The 14,460-nt window shown below is 36.7% G+C and overlaps 1 protein-coding gene across 1 annotated transcript in view; it reads left to right on the top strand.

Annotated features, from left to right (window-relative positions):
- LOC106881245 (rho GTPase-activating protein 15-like) overlaps positions 1-12,856 on the top strand; it is a 16,657-nt gene extending 3,801 nt beyond the window's left edge. The window contains exons 2-6 of the mRNA XM_014931557.2: positions 7,360-7,410; positions 9,786-9,841; positions 10,943-11,126; positions 11,904-12,002; positions 12,818-12,856. Of these exons, the coding sequence (XP_014787043.2) occupies positions 7,360-7,410; positions 9,786-9,841; positions 10,943-11,126; positions 11,904-12,002; positions 12,818-12,841 (414 nt within the window). The 3' untranslated portion in view covers positions 12,842-12,856. The remainder of the gene's footprint in view (positions 1-7,359; positions 7,411-9,785; positions 9,842-10,942; positions 11,127-11,903; positions 12,003-12,817) is intronic.
- The last annotated feature ends 1,604 nt before the right edge of the window (positions 12,857-14,460 follow it).

The following is a 14,460-nucleotide window of genomic DNA, read 5'->3' as shown; positions in this document are numbered from 1 at the left end:
ATGAAGCTCACACGTTAGTATTGAAGGAGAATTTCATTACTTCATTCCATAGGTGTGAAGACTTAATGCATGCTTTTATTTTATCAGATCTTGTTCGTCTCAGAATTATTGGTAAAGTCTGTCTGAAGTCTCCTGATAAAACTAATGTAACTCCTCTCATAAATTTATTGTTGCCTCTGATGTCCTGTGAGGTCTTATCAAGAGCTTCCATTGCACCTCTATATGACATGGTACATTCATCCCAAATGATCAGGTGGAATTGGCGCAACACTTCTGCTGAACCTGAACCTTTGCTTAGTTTACAAATTGGACTGTCATTTGTGACCAGGTTTAACGATAATTTAAAAGCAGAATGAGCTGTTCATCCTCCTGGGAGAATTGTGGCAACTGCTCTTTTTTGTTACCTTACCTTGGAGAGAAGCAATGATGTTACAAATGTTTTACCTGTGCTACCAGGAGCATCAAGAAAGAAAATTCCTCTGCTTTTTTCTGTGACTGACGAAATAATTTTATCATATGCACAACATTGTTCTGGAAGAAGTTTAGGTTCATGTTCATTCACAAATGCAGCCAACTCTGTGATGTTATAATTTGTCTCTCTTGCTATGTCTCTTGAAGTTATATCACTAATTTGACAGTTTGTTTTTGGCAGTCCAGAGCCAGACCCTTGAAAATTTTTGCCTTCCATGGCCAAAACTTGATCCTCAATTTCAATCAGTGTTTGGTTAAAAATCGTTTCAGAGAACTGAATATTGATATCTGGGTTTGCTTGTTGAATTGTATACTTTAAGCCCTCAACCATGTCCTCACATTATTTCATCCAAAGCTGTAGAGGACTGCCAAGTTGACACATGTTCTGTATAAATGCAAAAAAGGTTACAGTTTCCTTGGAGGATCTGATACTGATGCTACAGTCAATGCAAGGTCCCAATGCTCATCATTTTCTAAGAAACCTTGTTGATAGCATGCATCACTATAAGTTTCACACACATGACGATTTACCCTCCTCAAATCTTGAAATGATTTGGGACCATGTGCTTCATGCAAAAGGAGTCATAAGTTTTCCACACCTAAAATTTCATTTTTTATTCTGCTGTTAGAACAAGATCATCAACATATATTAATTCCCAGAGGCAGCCGGTCATAAATTCCTCTTTTATGGCTGGAGGACTATGTTGAGTAGGAGGGGACTGAGCATGATGAACTCCTACCTTTACTCTAAGTTCTTTACTATTCTCATGGCTAACTCTACTGATAGTACTCATGTACATGGCTTGTAGGATATTCACAAGCCATTCAGCTATCCCTAGCTTCCTTAGAGACCACCAAATCATAGAGAAAGATCTCTGTTGATGTTTTTCTCCAGGTCAATGAATGCCAAGTACATTTGCTTACTTTTAGCTAAATATTTCTCCTTAAGTTTTCTTATTAGACAGAGGGCATCAGTAATACTTTTACCCAGGACAAAACCAAACTGCATTTCATCTAATCTAATTCTGTTCCTAATTAATTGTGTTGTAACTTTATGTGTAACTTTCATGATTTAGTCTAGCAATTTGATACCTCTGTAATTACTTCTATCTAAGGCAGCTCTGTTACCTTTGTAACAGCTGCTACACATTCTTATACAACTTGATAAATTATATGGGTGGCTAGGCCGTATTCTACTCCACTAGATATTTTAAAATCTCAGCAGTGTAGCAAGGATATGAAAATAGGATTTCCTTGATTGCTTTAACTTGGATGGCTGGTCCCTCTTCTGGGTCTACATTGGGAAGACTGTCTTTCTTTCAAACATTCTCTATGTTTAATAGCCTTTTGTAGTAGCACTTTCATTCTCCCTTTGTTTTCAGAATCTAATACACTTCTCACCCAGAACATCTTGATTTTTGCTACTATACTCTCTTGTAATCCAGAACACTTTGTACTGATCCTCATGCTGTAGAATATTGGCAGATCTCCTCTTTCTGCAGTTCTTTTGCTATGTAAACCTGTCATCTAGCTCCCCTTTCAGTTACATGATATAATTCTCTGCTGCCATTATTTTTCTAGTCCTTGGCCTGTCTTTTTGCCTCTATGGCTGTGTCTATCTCACTGATCTACCACCAGATCACTCTTAGTTTTGTTGGGATTTTTTACCAGCTACAGATTTGGTCTGTAGTCATCAGTAGGTTATCTTGTAGAAACTTCCAGTTGTCCTCTATGCTGTATGACTCAAACTCCTCCTTTTTCTCATCAAATGCTTCAGTCAGAGTATCTCTGATTCTTTGAAGGATTCCTAAGCTTCCATGTCCTCCTTTTCCAGATTGGGTTTGTTCCTGAGTCCTAGTTCTAAATCTAAAATCACTAAATACTAACCTTTATTGGGTTGTATCTTCTTCACCAGGGAAATACTTTGTAATTACCATATTGTGTCTATATACATATGTAGTGTTAGTGTGTGTGTGTGTGTGTGTGTGTGTGTGTGCGCCTGTGTGTGTATATATATATATATATATATATATATATATATATATATACACACATTTGTATGTGTGTACACCTATATTTATATGTATAAATACACTGAGATCCAAGTTCCCATAAAACCTGTTACAAAACCTGTCTGGACCCGCATCTCCAAAATAAGAAACTATTAATAGGTCATATCTTTGTACTGTGTACATCAAATGTTATATTTATCTACCTGTTTGTCTGTCTATCTGTGTATATATATATATATATAAGGAATGTGGTGAACAAATCAGTTTCGTTGTGGGTTTGTTTCAGCTTGAAGAAGATAGCTAGGATGGCAGTTCCCTATGTTATCAGTTATTCAATTGATTGCTTGATGTTATTGAGCCATGAGCATACCCAAGTGAATATCTGAGACAGCTGTATGCCTATAATGAATAAGTAAACGTCTATAGTTCTATATAAGTGCATGGGTGGCTGTGTGGTAAGTAGCTTGCTTACCAGCCACATGATTCCGGGTTCATTCCCACTGCATGGCACCTTGGGCAAGTGTCTTCTACTATAGCCTTGGGCCAACCAAAACCTTGTGAGTGGATTTGGTAGACGGAAACTGAAAGAAGCCCGTCATATATATGTATATGTATGTTTGTGTATATGCTTGTGTGTCTGTGTTTGTCCTCCCAACATTGCTTGATAACGGATGGTAGTGTGTTTACGTCCCCATAACTTAGCGGTTTGGCAAAAGACACCGATAGAATAAGTACTAGGCTTCCAAAGAATGAGTCCTGGGGTCGATTTGCTCGACTAAAGGCGGTGCTCCAGCATGGCTGCAGTCAAATGACTGAAACAAGTAAAAGAGTAAAGAGTAACCCGTTATTTTTGCCTGTTTTATACGCACACACACGTATGTGTGTGTGTTTACACAGGATTACATATATGTTTATAGTATATGTATGTATGTATATACATATATATTTTGTCCAACCCATGCCAGCATGGATAATGGACATTAAATATATATATAAACAAGCAAAATAGCTAGTTAGAAAATTTCTATAAGAAATGAAAGTAGTAACTATACTGAGAAGTAATGTTTATCACCACATCAATATGGCTGTTTGACTTTAGTACCATTTTTAGCATCAGAAAGAGCCTCCTCCAGCTGCTTATTGATGCAATCCGTACCCGGTATATATTGCATGCTGGAGCGCGAACCCCTACCATCTTCTAGCAGACAACAGGATCACCAGAACAAACAGTTTCAGACTATTTGTGCTATGACATGTATCTTTCATCTGGTTCCAATTCTCAGTTGAAATAGTTTTATTTTAGTCAGATTGCAAATCGCATTTGGAAAGTCATGGAATACCACTGCAATGTTATGCATACCCTCTCTTATAATCCAGTCTTTTGCTTATAAAGAAATCAGTCTTGACTTCAATTTATTTTTCTATATTTACATTATTTTTCCAAATTCTGTTTTTTTTTTTTTTTTTTTTTTTTTTGGTGGTGTTTTTCATCTTTTAATCAAATTGATTGAATTAAAAGACTTCTCTGTATTTCCTTCCTTTCCCACTCTTCACTTGAACAACAAGTTCTTTCTGTCAACATACCTGAACATATATTGCTCTGCCATCTTTCCTATTTTCACTTAACGCCAATAATTTTCTCTTACTTGCATTTTCAATATTCTAATTGATTCAGTTTTACTTTTTCTTTTTGTTCAACATAAATATCTTTTATTTTTTAAAGTTGATTTCTTTATTTTGTATTAGATATTTCTTGATTTCAGAATTCTTTAGTGGCTGTTTCTACCTTCCTTTGTATTTGATCAAAACAGCATTATTTCATTAGTTTACCAAATATCTTGAAATTGTACTCTCAGGCAATAACTGTTTATCAATACTGTTTCTTGTATTACTAGCTGTGACAACTTACCAGTGGGATTGATCTTAGCATTTGTTGCAATGTTTTATTGAATCATTAACCTTATATTGAATGGCTAATGGAAGTTTGTAGTATTCATGTTTTTACAAGGGACATTATTGATTTTAAGTGTTTTCTATATTCCATGGTGTTTATCTACTATATTTCTGTAAATTATTTTTTTATCTGTTGTTGGTAAGAATCAAAATCAAGTTATTGCAATGTGCAGGTGGCACATAAAAAGCATCCAGCACACTCTGGAAAGTGGTTGGTGTTAGGAAGGGCGTCCGACCATTGAAACCATGCCAAAACAAGACAATTGAAGTTTGGACAGCTCCTGTCAAACCATCCAACCCATGCCAACATGGGAAATGGACGTTAAACAATGATGATGAACTGAGTGAAAATTTCAGCTAATATTCTGTATTTTCTGGTGTAAATTGAATGTTTTATGGACGAGCTGTTGTGAGACTCCTATTCGTCAAGTTACAAATCAATATAGTTATCAATTTGTGTAGTGTATGAAACCAGTTCCATAATGATTCACAATATTGAATAAATCTACTTACTTAGTCCAGGACTTTTTAATATATTTGAGAATGCCAAGCTACTATATCATGGTATATGACACCCCAGCTAGATTATACAATATATGGAATTCCTGTCATATGAGTTGCAGTATGCAGTGCACCTAAATATATATAATATTCTGTGTCACCTCATATCATATTCTGCTCCCGGCCATCTTGTTACAAGTTACATACATTATACTGTGTCCTCTCCTGTCTATACACCATATTACATGACATCTATGGTCCATATTGTGTGCAACATTATGTCACATAAACAACATTCTGTGTTACACATGATATGCATTTTATTCTGTAATACTCACTTATGTCAAATTATCTAGTGCTTCACCTTGTATATATTACATTCAGTGATATTCCAGCTGACATATGGCATATTTTGTAAAACCACTCCTTAATTTATAACTTATAAATCATCATCGTCATCATCGTTTAATGTCCGCTTTCCATGCTGGCATGGTTTCCAATTTAATACTAAGTTGTTGTAAATCTAATGATATTGTAGTACTTTTGACAGTGTGGACAATAAGATTCAAATTTTGTCGTCTGAGCTACTGGCACTGTGAGAGATTCTTGAAATATTCAAACCAAAAAATTACCCACCTACTGCCACTAGTGTATAGTGCCATGTTTCTTTACTACAAATGTATGTATGTATGTCTGTATGTCTGTCTGTCCTCTTTCTCCTTTTGATTTGGAAGAAATTTTGATTGGCCACCTGCTTGGTAGCAAGGTTGTGAAGAAAAGCCCCATTTTGTTTATCATCCTTTAAATTTTAAGGTCTCACAGATTTTTATAGTCCCAGATAGTGTGATCATTTATAGTGTATAAATTAAGGATTTGCATTTTGCCCCTCAGAACCCAAGTTCAGCTATATTTTTCCCCAGACAGGTTGGTATGTACCCTGTTACTCCATTGATAATAGGTATGAAACTGAAAGTGTGTCTTGGCTTCTGGATTTGCAAATTCTTTATCAATAGCCCATAGTTGTCCTTTCCCTCTTGTATATTTTTAACCACATGGTGTCCAGTGGGCCACTGATTTCCACGACAAAACATATCTTTTTCTGGTATTCACCCTCAGTGAGAGTGTTTCTCGATAAGGCAGAGATCAGGATTTCTTTTGCCTTGGTTATGGCATAATTTATTAGCATTTTGGGATATTTCTGTTTATGAGGGAACATATTTAGTTCTACCAGTCATTTACCTCATCTATTTGTGTCTGTAACTATTCAGCATAAACAGCTTGCCAAGTTGAATGATATGTTTCTTTTCTTGTGGGAAGGGTGGTAAGATTTAAAATCTAAGTATTGGTGTGTATCTGTGTTCTTGCAGTAGAAGTTGGTTACAACTGTCTCATTTTCTTTATTAGAATGTCCAGAAAAGGATTCCCTTTCATTCATTCATTACCATATTGAATTGGGTTGATTCATGAATGCTACTTATTAACTTAAAGAATCTTGCAAGGTCCTCTTTCTCTCTCACACACACACACTTTGTGTTTGTGTGTGTGTGTGTATATATATATATATATATATATATATATATATATATATATATATATATATATATATATATATATATATATATATATAAAATACACCTGTTTGTTGTTCCATCACTTGTCTTCATCATTTATTTTCTGTAAATTTGAACTATATATATAATATATATACATGTATATACACACGCATTAAGCTTGGTGATGTTGTAAATAGTTATTCAGAATTTACAAATGGACTGATGTTTCCCCTCTAAAGTCCTTTGGGTTGCACCTCTTAAAACCACGTGTTAATGTATGGTATGAGAGTGAGGGTACATAAAGTTAAGTGGCAATCTAAGGTGCAGTATTAGCTTGACTGAAAAAGTCTTTCTCTTCTGTTTTAGTTCTAGTAAAGTAGACACACGCACATGTACACATGCACAATTGTCTGAACATGTAAAAATCATAAAGAATTGGTTTGTAAATATTAATCAGAATGGGTCCGTAGAATTCTAAAAATCGCCCCTTAATTCCTTAAACTCTAAAGTGTGAGACAACAACCTAGAGAAACTTAGATCATTCAGTCTAGCTTCATCATATTCACAAAATTTTAATGATATAATAATTTAAGAACGGTAGATTTAATCTGTCACCCAGTTTAACCCCCTTCACCTAATCCACTCTCTCTCTCTCTCTCTTGCTCTTGTTCTTGCTCGCTCTCTCGCTCTTACTCACTTGCTCACTCACTCATTAACTAACTAAGCCATTTCAAAAACAGAATGTTATATTTCCAAATATAAGATTACCAAACATTTGATACCTGATCTACTAAGATCTGGCATCATTTGTAGAGAATTACATTTCTGAATTTGTTCTTTTTTTCTGTTTTTTTAAAAAATTATTTTAGAGTCCTGAGAAAGTGCAGCCATTAATGGGAACAGCATTTGATATTTGTAAGGTGAGTTGTTGTTGTTGTTGTGCCCCAGGTCAATCCTGAGTATACGGAGCCGTCTATTAAATACATTCAAGTCATGATCATTTTGGTTTTTTAGCAGATATGTTTGAGGTCACATCATTCAATGTCTCCCTTTTCAAGGTAATGAGCTATGATGTGAGGGAGATTTAGCTGCTAGTTTTGCTAACCTGATCAACTATATAGATACTCCTTCATAGGTTCATATAATGAATTAGAATTAGTTGGATTCGGTTAGAGAAATTAGATATGGTATAGTAGTTACAGTAATGAAATATGGTATACTATCTACATTATAATAACGTTGCAGTAATTAAACAAGATAAAATACATATGGAAGTTGGGGTAATGGTGTAGTATTAAAATGACTCATTTTTCCGTCACCCATCTTGCCATCGTTTTTCTAATTATTGCACCATCCAGCTTCTGTAATTACATGAGAGCAGGACTACATATTTCGTCTCCTTTTTCTGCTACCACTTCCTTTTGAGATTCATCCCTCATACACGACATCATCTCTTGCCTGTTTGTTTTTCATTGAGCCGACAGTTATCTTGTCCTGAGCTACGTCTTATTACTTCCATATATCATTATTAGCCCCATCCAATATCTACGGCGATCTTTCGATACCAGTACCAAAGATTGGCCTTTTCTGTAAAAAGTGTTGGAGGGAAAGAGGGAAACGACGTCGTAAAAGCAAAAGAGATACAGAGAGCGCAATTTCTTTTGAAGGGTTTAGGGTTACGGTTAGGGTTTTAGGGTTAGGGTTTGAAGGGTTTAGGGTTACGGTTACGGTTAGGGTTTTAGGGTTAGGGTTTGGGTTAGGGAATTCCGTCCCTAACCGTAATCGTAACCCTAACTGTAACCCTAACCCTAAACACTAACCCTAACCCTAAAACCCTAACCCATTTCCCTCTTTCCCTCCAACACTTTTTATGAAAAAGGCCGATCTTTGGTAAAGATCGCTGAAGACACTTTTTACGGAAAAGGCCGATATTTGGTACTGGTATTGAAAGATCGCCATATTTATTATTGATTTCCCACCCCACCTTTATTTGCCACTCACTATATCCACTCCTATTTACCACTGGTCTCTATCCCTGTCACTGTACATCTGTTTACCCACCACCATTACTTCTTTACTCGCCCTACACATAACCTCCTTATTTCTCATCTATCTACAGTTTGTTATTCTGTTGCTCTGTTTGCTTTTTGTTCTGCAACTCATCACCTCCACCTTCCTGAGCTGCCTGTTTTTCTTATCATCTTCTCCTGAATCCTTATTTACCATCAACAATGCCTCCACTCTGTATTCACCGTTCACTACATTCATCTCTACCACCATCTCTAACTATCTGTCATCTCCTCTCACACTCTGGCTGACTTACCCATCCATCCTTCCCGATCTTCTGTGCTCCTCTCTTTACTTATCCTCTTGTGCATAGAGAGTACATGCTGACACTTGTTACCACCATCTTTATCACCCCGTCTCCTCCTAGCCACCTTATATAGTGCCGAGTAGCCATATATCTGCACTACAACAACACCTGGCATAAAGTCATCTTCCTCTTTACTTCATTTCACTCAATCAAGGGATGTTTTTTTGTCTTGCAAATTACTTGGCAACCCCACCAGTGCTGGAGCCTTGATATAAAGAGAAAAAAGCACCTAATACATTCTGAGAAGTGGCTGACATTATAAAGGTTATCCAACTGTAGATGCCTTGGCAAAGCAGTCATCAAAGGTCCATGAAGTCCTCCAACTCATCAGACCCTCTGAAATTGTCTAGCTCATGTTGGATGATTTCACAGGATTTAATGATATATATATGTGTGTGCATGTATATTGTATATATGTTGTTTATTCATACATATATTTGTTTATGCACATGTTTATATCGATAATGGATTGCTGATGAATTTGTGCATCAAACAGAACTACCTTGTAGAATTCTATGCAAGTTACATACTTTTATTACAAGGAGAACTTTACCATTTGACAAATGGAGCTTGATAAAATAAGTCCCAGATAAAGTACTAGTATCAGGGTAATCAGCTATAAAACCTTTGAAGGAAGTATCTGAGCATGGTTGCTATTCAAAAAACTGAAAGTAATAAAGAAACAACTCAATTTATATTGATGTATATTGATATATATTAAATGTATATTAATGTTGTAAAGTCATATAAGATGGTTTCACTCTTTACATGTCTGAGATCAAAACCTAAGTTTTCTAATATTGTCTCCCTACTTGAGATTAACAGCTCAATTTCTATAACTGTTCTGAAGTCTTGATTACACAATCTTTTTTCTTTTTTGCTCCTTTTGTTTCTTAAAAGATTTTTTGAATTTCTTTGCAGAACAAGACGGGAATCTTAAACAAAACAAAAATTATGGAAAATGGGAAAAAAGTTGGGTTAGTATTGCACTATTTCCTGTATGTATGTGTGTGTATATGTATGTTTGTGTGTCTATGTCCCCCCCAACATCACTTGACAACCGATGCTGGTGTGTTTACGTCCCTGTAACTTAGTGGTTCGGCAAAAGAGAACGATAGCTGTGATTGTAACTCTGGGATTGCAATATCCACTGGTCGTATGTATTCTGATTGCAATCTATTTGTGGGCTGATAGTAGTGTACTTTGAATTTCTCAGCATTGAACTGCCTTTTTTTTTTTTTTTTTCAGCTCACTTCTATATTGTGTTTAGGTCTTGCTGTAATTTTGTATTATCATGAGGGTTTTCCTCTGCTAGTCTTACTTTTGTATTGTCAGCATAACTGTAATAGTAGCTGACTGTATGACTGAAAGCATGTCTGAGAAAGCCACCACAAACAGCAGTGGTCCCTATACAGTTCCTTGATGGACTCTACTTAGAAGTTATATTTCTTCAGAGAGAGCACTGTTGGCTGCAAGTGCTTGACGCCTATTGCTGTTTTGTTGTAAACTAATACTCTTTCTACTCTTTTACTTGTTTCAGTCATTTGACTGCGGCCATGCTGGAGCACCGCCTTTAGTCGAGCAAATCGACCCCAGGACTTATTCTTTGGAAGCCTAGTACTTATTCTATCGGTCTCTTTTGCCGAACTGCTGAGTTATGGGGACATAAACACACCAGCATCGGTTGTCAAGCGATGTTGGGGGGACAAACACAGACACACAAACATATACACACACATACATATATATATATACATATACACAACGAGCTTCTTTCAGTTTCCGTCTACCAAATCCACTCACAAGGCTTTGGTCGGCCCGAGGCCATAGTAGAAGACACTTGCCCAAGGTGCCACGCAGTGGGACTGAACCCAGAACCATGTGGTTGGTAAGCAAGCTACTTACCACACAGCCACTCGATGAATTGATTTGCTACTATGGGTAGCAAATGTAGTGTTGTGTTTTCGTACTGGTATTCAGCTTTGGAATACTTGATGCCAGTTTTTCATTGTTTTACATTGCTTTCCATGCTAACACGAGTTAGAATGTCAGTATTTTTTCCACTAATCTCTCTACAGGAAAAAGTGGAGTCAAACATATGTGAAGATATTTGGTTCCAATATTGCATTTTACAAAGATCAACGTGCTGCTGCAGTCGGACCTGGTGCCAAAAATGGAAATCCAGAACAAATTATATTCCTTGGTGGAGCCAAGTGTTCTCATGCTTCAAAAGATATCTCAAGCAAGAAGAATGTTCTCCTTGTAAGTTTTTGTCAGCATTGTTTCTTTACCTCAAACAGATGGTTCATAAAAGTCACTTTCATGTATCTTACAGAATATGATAGTTGCTTTGACCACCATCCAAGTCTCTATCAGTTTCCACTACTAAATCTGATACAACTGTATAGCTGGCATTTTTTTTTTATATGTTGAACATACAATAGAAGTTGAAGTGATAGTAAATATGGCTACCCCTGAAATAACCTATAACAACAACCAGATACTGAACAAACCATGAGTAAAAGGAATGGAAAACATTCAAATGTTTCTAAATAAAAGTGATAATTTATGACCAGTTTCTTTCAACAGATTTAACCTTTTGTCTGCTCTCTACATGCTTTGAGCATATGCTGTGAATCTACATAAAGAAATGATCCTCTTTCCGCAAATTAACTTTCTTATCTTGCAAAAATATAATTGAACTTGTAAGACAGAATGGGTTCACAATAAGAAAACCGTGCATTTGCAGATGACTAACATTTTCCTGGCCTTAACCCTAAGTCATATGGAAAAATCTGATTCCAGGATACCAAAAGAGTACTTTATACGCAAATAATTTGATATTCTTGTCTAAAAGATATTAATAAGATCATAAATATACATTACTAATGTGATAGTACTATATACTAATGTGTTAGTGCTGTATAGCAAAATGATAGTGCTGTAACGATATGTGGATAGTTATGTCTACCAGCACTATTCTGTATATTATCAAGTACCTTAATTGCTTTAATAATTCATCAAATTATATGCTTACAGCTGGAAGATATACAGAACAACCAAATTTTATTACAAGCAGATGATAACACGAAAATTCAAGAATGGTTGGTCTACATCAATTTGATTATTTCTGAAATGGTAAATTCTTTTGATATTCTATTGTTTAGGTTCTTTATTCATGCATCTGAACTTTCTGTAAAACTTATAGAATGAAGTCTGGTCCTACGATTGTAATTTATGACTGACATGAGATTCTGGTTGTTGTTAAAATGTTCAACAAAGTTGGTTATGCCAACCTAACAATAAGAAAAAAACAAACCCTGAAGCACTATTCATATGAATGAGGCACAACTCACTGCATCCCACTAAACATGAGCAGTGCTCAGCTAGAATCCTCACAGTCATTCTAAATCTGGGCCTCACTAGTCATATCCTTAGCATAGCTTGGACCACATCCAAGAATGGCTCTTCTCGTCAGAGCCAAAAAAAATATTTCAACCCCCAAGTTTTTTCCTTTCACTGACTACAAATAATAAGGAAGAGATTTAGGATGACAACACACTATAAGGCTTATAAGGAACCCACATAGGAGTACTGCCCCCAACATCTGAGACAGGGAAGCTTCTATGCACACAGGCGTCTTGGACTATGTCCAAAGAAGAGCTACTTGACTGATTGACATAAAATCACTAACAGACACACTACAGTTTCTGGTCCACAGGTGTGCTCTCTCCTCTCACTGTCTCTTATTACTGTAATGGCCTCTGTTCCTCAGAGCTGACGGATGTAACACATCCACTACTCAGATTCTCTGAGCCTACTCACCTTTCCATTTCTCATCACTCTTGGTACATCCAACTTTCTCAGTCTCACACTAACCATTATTTCCCAGTCCTGTCTCCTTAGGACATAAGCCATGTGGAGCTTTTTCTCAACTCATTTCTTTTCTCCAGATGTGGACCTGTAGCTGTTTTTAATAAATCATTAATGGCATCAAACTCACCAATCTTAGAGAGCTTTCGAAGGTCATGGACATTGCTTCTTCACACAAAGCAAACAAGGCAAAAAAACTTACAAATTATAACGTAAATTATTTCAAACCACATTTGGTATCATCATTGTTGTTGTCATGATTGTTGTCATCATCTTTTGCCCCCAAATCTTTTCCTTACTATTAATAGTCTGTGAGAAGAAGAATTTTAGCAAATTAAGTTGATACCAAAGTTTTGGATGCTACTTAATGTTTCCTTTATCTATTCTCACTTCTCTCTCGCTGTCTCTTTCTCTCCTAATTTTAACCTCTCATTCAGTCTACACTCTCCCTTCTCATTTCATTTTCATCAGTACATCTCACCTCCCTTTATATACAAAGTGTGTGTGGGGGAGAATGGCTGCATGACTTTCTGAAGGATAGCAGTCAGGTGGTAGTAGCCAATGGGGCCACATTCAATGACACACAAATAGTGAGCAGTGTTCCGCAAGGCACTGTTTTGGGACCACTACTGTTCATAATGGCCCTCTCAGATATGCCCTCAACCACACACAGAGCCATGATCACAAGTTATGCAGTCTCACAGGTGATACAGAACCCTCAAGACACTATGCACCTGCAATGTGAGCTGAATGGAATATACAAGTGGGCTGAAAAGAATAGCATGCAGTTTAATGCTGAAAAGTTTCAAGCCTTGTGTTATCAGCATGCAAAACTAAATGCAATACCAATTGAATACACTGGACCTGGAGGGATTGCAATCCCAGAGACACAGTCAGTGTGAGACCTGGGCATCTACATGAGTAATGATGCATCCTTCCATGTGCATGTTGCTAAGTTGGCAATGAAATGCAGGCGGCAGACCAGATGGAGTCTTAGAACTTTTAGAACAAGAGATCAGGAAACCATGATAGTCCTCTGGAAGACACTTGGACTAAGCCACTTTGACTATTGCTCTCAGCTATAGTCACCAACCAGTGTCAAATTAATTGCAGAACTTGAGGCAATCCAATGAAGCTACTACATGAAGAAGATAGCTTCTATGCAGCATATAAGTTACTGGTAAAAACTCGAAAGATTAAGTCTCTATTCCATAGAGCCTAGGCGAGAAAGATATGCCATAATATACATCTGGAAGATCCAGGAAGGACTTGTCCCAAACTTTAGCATCGAGAGTTACACAAATACTAGAACAGGGTGCCACTGCATAGTATCAAGGACTACAAATTAGGACAAGATACTGCAACAGCCTGGGTTTCAGGGTACCACAGCTCTTCAATATCCTCCCAAAGGACCTGAGAGACCTGCATATGGTGGATGTAGGTGTCTTCAAAATGAAACTGTACCTGTTACTGTCAAGTGTTCCAATGAACCAACTTGACACCAGGATGGCAGATGAGGGCAGTGGAATCAAACTCCCTCATGCACCAGATGTCAATTTCTAAAAAGAATTAGTGAGGTAAAATTATGTAGCAACACCAAATGGTGATGTCCCAGCATGGCCACAGCTCACAAGCTGTAACTAGATTGTATCAAAAATCAAATCATGTATATATATATATGTATGTATATAGCCTGGGCAAAGTTTAGAGAGCTCTTACCCCT

This window comes from Octopus bimaculoides, chromosome 9, assembly GCF_001194135.2.
Source record: "Octopus bimaculoides isolate UCB-OBI-ISO-001 chromosome 9, ASM119413v2, whole genome shotgun sequence".
NCBI lineage: Eukaryota > Metazoa > Mollusca > Cephalopoda > Octopoda > Octopodidae > Octopus > Octopus bimaculoides.
This window is presented reverse-complemented; position numbering and strand designations above follow the sequence as displayed.